The sequence below is a fragment of the Hyalella azteca genome, unplaced genomic scaffold (genome assembly GCF_000764305.2).
Source record: "Hyalella azteca isolate HAZT.00-mixed unplaced genomic scaffold, Hazt_2.0.2 contig5036, whole genome shotgun sequence".
NCBI classification, from domain to species: Eukaryota; Metazoa; Arthropoda; class Malacostraca; order Amphipoda; family Hyalellidae; genus Hyalella; species Hyalella azteca.
The window spans coordinates 168,870-178,557 of NW_025935241.1; the positions used below are offsets into that span (position 1 = coordinate 168,870).

Consider the following 9,688-nt stretch of genomic DNA (forward strand, 5'->3'; position numbering starts at 1 on the left):
ATCAGGCATAAATGACCACTTCAACCAGATCTGGGTGAATACCACCAGGCGTCAATCTTCGACCACTTAAACCAAATCTGGGGTGAGCACTATCAGGCGTTCATCAACGACCACTTAAAACAAATCTGGAGGAGCACTACCAGGCGTCCATCAACGACCACTTCAACCAAATCTGGGTGAGTACGATCAGGCGTCCATCAACGTCCACTTAAACCAAATCTGAGTTAGCACTACCAGGCGTCCATCAACGACCACTTTAACCAGATCTGGATGAGTACCACCAGGTGCCATACTTTCAAAATTCGCTAAGTGAACGTCAGTACTTACGCTCTATTTTCTTGTCTATGGTTGGTGGATTTTGTTTGAAAGGCCGTCAATGATTGGCTGATGAACTTCCGATCTCTTAACTTTTTTTGAAACTATAGGCCCAGGCGTCCATCAACGACCACTTCAACCAGATCTGGGTGAGTGTAACCACCAACTTTCATTCCAGCCACACCTGTGTAAGTGCGATATTGTATCTTTACTTTGTATAGGTTTCTGGTTAATTTAGTTGACCCTGTCAAACGTCCTCTTGTGCCCGTGCGCTGAGCCTGATTGTGGTGATAAGGACGTTCCAAATCGACCATTAATCATGCATTTTCTTGTCCCTTACCCTAATCATCATTGTGATGATGAGGCTAATGCTTGATTACTGAGCCAGATCATTTTTAGTTAACCCTTAGTAATACCACTCACTTTACTTACCCAGAACATGAAGGCGCAGTTCGACAGCCAGAGTCTGCTGCTGCGAGAGTGTACGAGTCACTTCGAGCGGTCGATGGGACTTGTCGAGATGCGAGACGAAGCCCTGCAGCGCGAGTACCTGACACAGTTCATGGCAGAGTGGAAGCTACTGGAAGAGTTGCTATCTACCAAAGAGAAGGAACTGCAACGGCTCCGTATCCAGGTGGTTCCGGTGCCACAACTGCTGCAGGAAACACAAGACACTCTAGCCAGCATCGAGGTTGCTTTGAGGGAGGTGGACACTCAGGTAACGTCCATCCAGCAACTCAGAGATATCGCTGAGAAGTACAAAATCCTGCGCGTCAAGATCCTCAACAGCAGGGATAACTTGGAGCATCTTCGTGAAGTTACCGAAGCCGGTGCTGATGGTGCGGCAGATGGTGAGGAGCAGGAGAACTGTGGCCAGATGCAGGAGCAAGTAAGCCAGCTGACGACCACCTGCCAGGAGCTGGTGTGCAACATTGGGCGACGCATCACGTCAGTGGAGTGCGTGCTAGATCAGGTTCAGCGCGCCGTACGACGTGTCGAGCGCATTTCCCTCACCATGATGCACTTGGAGACGACGCTGAACAGATGCAAGGCTGCAGACAAAGAGGGTGAGCAGCTGCTAAGAGCTGCGCTGCACAGCTGCAAGGCAATCAAACAGGGTCTCGAGAAGGCTGGTCTTGACATCTCGCAGGTGAAAGAGAGCGTCGAGATGGTGCGACGAGACCCCCACCACCCCTGTCATCTTATCGAGCTCGACGAAAAGGTCGCTCGCCTCCAGGAAGAGCTCAGGAATCTTTCCTTGAGCATCGAGGAGACGCGCACCAACCTCCGGGGCAGGCTGGATGCCTGGCACAACTTCAGAAGTTCCTCGGATGCCGTAGACATGTACCTCCACGAGATCGAACTCATGGTTGACAGTGCCGTCAACTTACCGTCGGTCAACCTGCAAGGCTTGCAGCTACATCTAGCAGATCTGCAGGGCCTGCAGAGTTCCATGGCTGACCGTGAAGAGGAACTGCTTACGACTCTAAGAACTGAGGCAGTGCGTGTGGAGAAGGCGGACTGCGTGGAGACTCAAATCACCAAGTGGAACAGCGTGTGCGACCGCCTCGTGAAGGTGAGGGCAATCGAGACGAGCCAGCAACCTGCTCTTTTTTTTTTTCTTTAGGTAGGTACCTCTTTTTCTGGGTTGGTAACCCTTCGGTTAGTAGGCTCTCTGTTGTTCGTCAAGTTTTTATTTGATTAGTAGGCTTCCTGTTGTTTTGGGGTCAGATTATCCTTACACGAGATTCACCGTATGGTGAACCTAGTAAACGTAGCTTAGTTTTACTTTTAGTTTTTGTCATTGATTAGCGTTTCTAAATTTAGAAATTTTTTACCACATTTTCCAAAAGATGAATAACTTGGTAGTGTTTGAAGTGACCGCCTCTTCAAACTAACCACTACCGTCCCAGACAACTAAACGTCCCCCACTCCCGTCCTCTACCCAGGTGATCCTGCGGTACGAGACTGCGTTGCAGTTGTGGGGAAGGTTCAACTCAGTCCAGCGGGAAGTGCACGGCTGGGTGGACTCCAAGCTCACTCTCATCATCTCCCTGCAGTCCCTGCAGCCTGACCAGCAGCAGCTGCAGTCCCATGTCGAGGTGAGTGCAGCGTTGCTCGCCCTCATCATCCCAGACTGAGTACGCTAGTATATCGCTCAGTATTAATATTATTCATGTCATTTATCAATGCTCGACATGGAATTTATGATCCCTGTGCACATGAGAATTCAATTTACACTCTAATTGCAGTCGATCGACGGTACAAGTTCCACCATAATCATAATGAAGTATCCAAAATTGATATATACCAATCAAAATATTTTATGCAAATTACCATAGAATCAGCATCATTTATTGCAAGACAAATTTGATTTCGATATTGACAGTTCTGAGAGAAATCTATAATAAAGAAGAATAGCATGCAAAAATGCTCGAAGCCGAAATGTAACAGCGCATCACCGACATCATGCCAGCGAGCAACTGCAATCGTCAACAACCTTTTTCCTTGACCTGCCTCAGACCGTCAAATGAATTCTTACGACCTTCGTAAACTTACAAGCGTTTTGAAATGATAAATATTTAAAAACTTAATGGATGGTCGCAAACTTAAAACTTAATACAAAACTTGCGACCATCCTATAAATGCTAATCACTGGAGAATTTACGATCTCCTTAAACTTACGATCACCGTAGATATCTAACTTTTATTCAATTTAAATTTTACTCAATTTATTGAGTTGAATTAGGAGGTTTTAAAACTAGCGTTCGCATGAAGGTGGCAGGAGCAAGATTTTGGTTAGTTGGAGACGGAAAAGTTTTCTATCGCAGGGAGAATGACGTTTTCTTCGGAGATCAGTATGATTTACTTGCATAGTTTTCCATAATGTATCAAATTTTTTGTTAAAATCATTTTGCCACCCGAGTAAAAACAAAATATCAGCACAACACTGATGATATTTCATATATATAAAATTCATGTTTTGTGGCTAAAAGACGACGTTTCTCAAATGTTGTTTTGATTTCATCAGTTGTCAACCGCCATGGTACAAACTACAAACTGATAGAAATGTGTTACGTTGCTTTTTCTAACAATATTTTTAGGCTACCTACAGCATTTTGGAGTGTTGTATCTGGTATATAGTCTCCCAAGACAACTTTTATATTTTAATTCCGGCGAGGAAAGTCCATTTATAAAAGTTTAGTGACGAGTCTCGCTGTCTCGGTCGGCGCCATGTTCTTACACAACGATCTGTCGTCTGCTGGCATCCCTACGCTGCTTCAATGAATTCAGTCATCAGTGGCAGTTACTGCAAACACGTGACGGTGTTTAGTGCGGCACTGAGTGAAGTAGTGATGGTGAACCGTTTCTATCCTATTCAAATATTTAATACTCCTGAATTCAGCACATCGTGTAAGTAATCGTCATTTTGTAACTGCTCTTCAATTAGAGGTATCTATCGAAATCGACGTAGCTGTAGTTCATTTGCGTAGTGTGGCTCAGAAACTAAGGTTAGGATAATAGGGTGGCGCCGGCGCGGTGTGCGTTTTGAATTACCACAGCTACTGGCTAGGCAGGCAGGCACGCTTGCCCTCGAGTAGTAAACTCAAATCCTTCTGCCTGTTCAGCGGCAAACGCGCTACATTCAGATAAATGTGTGTTTGTGGAACAATCCTTGAAAACTTTTTGGCTGAACTTCAATATACCTTATTTAACTGAAAAATTTCCTTTCAAACCAAGCATCTTCTCTACGTCTACCGCCTATGAGAGTTGTGAACAGATACGTATTGCTTTTAACTCACCGCCCATCAATAAAACGCGAATAATCTTGGCTAGAATTACGATTTGTTAGGTTCGATTACCAAATACTAACTAGGCTACGAAGCTCTATGGAAAGTTGTGCTGCGAAACTAGAAAGTTGTGGTGTTTGATTCATTAAACAGATCGTTTCTATCGAAAGCTGGCATTTGTATCGCAGTTACTGGCGTTAGGGCAGATGCACAACTCTACGACATAGGTATTATGAAATTAGGAGGATATTCAATATGCTCTACGGCCACATATATTTTTGAGTGGAATTCTAGGAATCCTGGTTCATATGGTGGCAGGGAATTATTGTGAGTACTTATGCGTTTGCAAGAGCATCGACCGGTCCGNGTGTAGCTGTCAGCTGACTTTCTTCAGAAGTGCAAAAGCTTTTGCCGGTGAAGGTCACAGAAGGTGTGTTTTACGATCGGTCCGTAAAAAAGCGTTGATCGGTTCAAAATGACAAAAGAACAGGTTCTTTTGAATAACCTATGGATTGCCACCATGCTGGTTCATATATTTAATATAAACCTTACCTGGAAACTTGATAAATTTCAAAATATCAGCTCAGTCATTAAATAAATGTCTATTATTAGATTTTTCTCTATCATATGTGCCTCTGTTCTGTATGAACCCTCCTTAATTATTCATCGAGGAATTATTCATCACCACACAACGTAGCGACTGATCGTTATGATGCCAAATGCCAATACCTGAAGCTTAGACAGCTTTTGCAGTGCGACTGTCAGCCGTTTAGACTTTAGACATATGCCAGTGATTGAATCTGACATCTGCGCACTCAGAGCTGACAGTCGCATTGCAGCACCCAACCAAACGTTAAGCCCCGTCCACACGCTCAAACTTATTGTCAGTCTTGCATGTCATGCCAGGTTTGACGACAAGACGCTCAAAGTTTGACATCTTGCATGACGGGTGGGCGGACTTTGAAGCCCGGTCCACACGCTCAGTTTCACACAACGATTTGTCTGCGCAGTTCTAATCGTTGCAGATAAAACGTTGCGTGTGGACGGGAAAACTGCGCAGTTTTGGAGCCGGCGGGAAAACTGCGCAGTTCCATCGAAATCTGAGCTACCGAGCATAGATTTCGATGAACTGCGCAGACAAGTCGGAACGTGTGGACGGTAGCACAGTTTTCCGATTCGATTTGTGCTCAGTTTCAATGATTCTGGCGACCATGGCGGACCTTCGGTAATGTTCTCGGGAATTTATTGCTTTTCTATACGAAAGTTTTTCTTGCATTTGGCAAGTAAAATTCAAGGACTATAGTAACAGGGACAAAAAAGGTGGAGACATACGAGGGCTTAGTAGAAAAATTCAAAGAAATCGATGAAAGCGCAAACATAGAAACAGCTGTAAAATAAGTTGAGCATTTACCGTAAATAATTGGGAATGAATAAAAAAATCGATTCCATCTGGACCTGGAAAAGAAGACATCTACAAGCCATCTCTCTTGTATTTTGATTCCTCGCAATCCCTAAATGATTCAATCTCTTTTTTGACAAGGCACAATGCCAAAATTTATGAAAATACTGCCTTCTCCATGGCACGTTTCGGATAAATTTACGGCCGGACTCGCGGCCGGTCTCCCCAAATTCGATGGGCATGGAATATCTCCCAAAGTAATGAACGTAGCTCGATAAAACTTGGTACACGTATTCATTAGGACTTAACGGTGATGTTTAGCATGTGACAATTTTTTTCGATTTTGCCTTCGTTTGCGAGTTATACGGCTTTATCTAATCTAAAAAATTTTCACGAGCTAAACATCGCCGTTGGGAGGTTAGGTTTCTATATTCAACGTTTCGTTCAAATCTGTACAGTAGTTAAGAAGAAATGTCATGCTCACTGCAAATTTCAGCACGTATCGTCATATAACTCAGGAATGAAGGTGAAATTCCAAAAATGTTCACGAGCTAAACATCACCGTTAAGTCCTAATGAATACGGGTACCAAGTTTTATCGAGCTACGTTCATTACTTTGGGAGATATTCCATGCTCACCGAATTTGGGGAGACCGGCCGTGAATTTGTCCGAGAGTCTCCATGGCGAGATCGCGCAAAACTGTGCAAACTACTCAGATAAGTCGGCACCGTGTGGACGCTCTAAAAATTGCAACGATTTCATTCCGACTTAAAACTGCGCAGACAAATCGTTGTGAAAACTGAGCGTATGGACCGGCCTTTTAAGGTTTGACAAACCTGGAAAAGACGGACGGGCGAGACCTTTGGGTTCATGCAAGACTGACGATAAGTTACTGTTAGAGCGTGTGGACGGGCAACCGACTAATTGGTCAAACTTTTACTCTATCTCAGTCTATATTGATGATGAGAGCTGTGACATTGTTACTTGCTAGCTCTAGTTTTTCATATCCCATGATATCCGACACTGGTTTCACGATTTTTTTTTTTTTGGCAAGTTTATCGAGTTATATCGTAGTTTCCCATGTTTATAATAAATTAAATCAATAAGCTACAGTGACAAGAACAAGAGACTGAAGAGAGCACTGACCTATGCGGCATTGATCGCTAAGTGCAAAGAAGTTGATCATACAGCAAACAGAGACTGTAACGAAGAAAATAAACTCTTTATCGAAAAGAATGTACAACAATGAAGTCGTCAATGCTGTCTGGTGCAGATAGGGATGCTGTCTATCAACCCTCATTGTGGTATTTAAAAACCATTTTCGGGACCACCGCGTACGTTTGCATCGCTTTAACCTAATTTTGGTGGCACAAACTGCGATCACTGCAGCGAGCAGCACTAGCTCCACCATTGTCGCGAACGCACTAAAAACTGAAGGAAAGTTTGAGCGTGTGAACGCTCTTCAGTCTTCCGTCAAAATCGGTCAAACCTGGCATGACATGCAAGACTGACGATAAGTTTGAGCGTGTTGACGGGGCTTTAGTCAGAGACCAGTCAGTGAGTGTAGTAGCCCTCTAGCAGACTCGTCGTGAACTTGTGAGTAATATTCGTGAACCGACTTGTTTAATTTCTCGGGTTTCTCTGGACACAGAGATATCTCACGATACAGATAGTAGTGAACTGCCCCCGGCGTCTATATGTGTTTGTTTAGAAAATCAACGAGAGATCATAATCATAGCTAAGATTAGATTTAGATGCTGCTCTCCTGCTCGTAATCTTACAGTCTTACCCTAATGCGCAAAAGATTCAGGCGCGTGGCCAACATGCGTATAGTCAGCACACGTGTAGATTTCATGTATGCAGTTTACGACCGTGTAAATTTTCATATCATTGTTAGGGTAAAACTTCATTTAATTCCTCCCTCTCACCCCCCTGCCCCCCTCCCACCATTCATTCTCCTCCTGCCCTCTCCCCCTACCTTCCCATCCCTCCTGTATTGGCCTAAGCCCCCCCCCTATCTCCCCTCATGTGATGACGTCATGCTGACGCTGATGTCATGCCGGGTTATGTTTTCATGTCAGATTTCGTTTGCCGACAAACCGTTGCCGCATTGAGGCTATGACGGCTCAGTTGACAGGGGAGTGTGAACCGAGTGGGCAAAGTGTGTCAAAATTTTCTAGAATGGACTATCACCTGTCCCTCCTTGTCACCTGTCCCTCCTTGTCACCTGTCCCTCCTTGTCACCTGTCCCTCCTTGTCACCTGTCCCTCCTTGTCATCTGTCCCTCCTTGTCACCTGTCCCTCCTTGTCACCTGTCCCTCCTTGTCACCTGCCCCTCCTTGTCACCTGTCCCTTCTTGTCACTTCGTCTCTGAGATGCTAACGCCGCTTCTTTCGAGCCAACTTCAGCGGGCTGGACATCTGAGACCTTCCACCCCTTGTGGGTGATGAATGATTTTTGATTTGAGAAACTTCCGATATTGAGACCTTACCCCTCGTTGGTGATGTTCACCTTGACTTTCGGTGCGAGATAGCTAAATAGCTGAAGCTCTAGTAAACAAGTGGCCACTAAACTAACTGTGTTGTGAATTTGTGTCATTCATTTTTTTACTTGTTTATGGAGGTTGCATACCCAGGCCACGCTGCAGATAACTACTATTTTATATATGCTGAATCATGAGCACAACGCTAAGCAAGCACGTAAATTATTTAACGCTTGGCTGCGACATTCCTAGTTTGAAGGTCACTGCCTGACCTGAGAAGCGCTGCTTGCATGCACGTCAGGTGACCGATGCTGACATCAGTCAGGGTTGCCAGATGGGCCTTTTTCCGGCCAAATTCGACTATTTTGGGCTTTTTTTTAATTGCTTCATCAAACAAAAATCCATGTTGTCATCAAGATTATTTTATCTTGTAATATATAAGAAAACGCGGAACAATTGAAATGTTGCACCGCAAATTAATATTTTACTGATGAAAATTGAATGGTGTTGTGTGTTGCATGGCCTGTGATCAGATTTGGCCATTTTCTCATGCCACTATTTGGCAACCCTGGCCCGGTGGCGGCAACTAGTGTGCCACTTCAGTAGGTGACGTCAGTCAGCTGGTCAGTTGCTCCGGCTCCGCCGGGCGGTGTGCGCGTGTGACGCTCGTGTCCGCCTGCCAACAGCTGCTGAGCTGTGGCTTGCTGGCAGTTAGGTCACGGAGCGTGTGCTTGTTCATTCACTTTGATTGTGGCTCAAGAAGACTCATGAGTTTCTATATCTTGAATGATTTAACTGTACCGGCTTTTAACTAGATTTAACTGTAACTCATTTTACTCTAAATCTTCGAACCCCCATCGTGTACCGTTTTGTAAACTCTATTGCATCTTGAATTCACACAATTTCTCGTACATTCATGTCGTATACTCAATCGTTTCTTCATGCCGTAAACTCCATCGTATCTTCACTTGTAATTCGCTATCGATTTTTAATGTCGTAAGCACGATTGTAATCGTATCTTTGTGTGGTAAGCTACAAACGTATTAGGTGCCTTACTAAGGTGCATAAAATATTCGACTGATATGTAGCAAAACGCGCTTGTTGTAACTGATCACACATGTGCCAAATCTACACACACACTTATTATTGTTGTACACCAGCGTGTTTTAGCTGCAGGCATGCGTATCAAAACTCCACGAGCGTTTTAATCATGTGCGTATAGCTGCACTTTCTGACAACATCGCCGTCATGGGAGAACTGCCACCTGCCACCCCACACTCCATGCAGGTGTGTTGGTGCGTGTAGGTGTGTTGGTGCGTGTAGGTGGTGTGTTGGTGCGTACAGATGATGTTTTGCTGTTTGTTACAGCCTAGTTGACGTTCATTCATCAACCACCACCAGATTCTGTTACCATATCTCCTTACCTCTCCACCTTATCTTTATCTCAGCCGCCCTTATCTGCGTCAATCATTACACGAGATGAAGCTACAGCCCAGCGTATGTCACGGTGGATTTAATAAATCTCTGCGTATGTGTAGTTTGTGTATGTATGTACAGTGGGGGGAAATAAATATTCGTACACTTGAAAAATCGTATTTTAATGTATGTAAGTACACAAACTTAACAGGAAAAGTGATTTAAATTATGTATAGAGACGCATAGTATTCAAAAATACTATCAAAAGAAATTAAATCTCAATGC

General features: G+C 44.2%; 1 protein-coding gene across 1 annotated transcript in view; it reads left to right on the plus strand.

The window, feature by feature from the left end:
* Positions 1–9,688, plus strand: part of LOC108679143 (muscle-specific protein 300 kDa) — a 131,740-nt gene that overhangs the window by 108,637 nt on the left and 13,415 nt on the right. The window contains exons 63-64 of the mRNA XM_047880237.1: positions 752–1,891; positions 2,265–2,417. Coding sequence (XP_047736193.1) covers positions 752–1,891; positions 2,265–2,417 — 1,293 coding nt within the window. The remainder of the gene's footprint in view (positions 1–751; positions 1,892–2,264; positions 2,418–9,688) is intronic.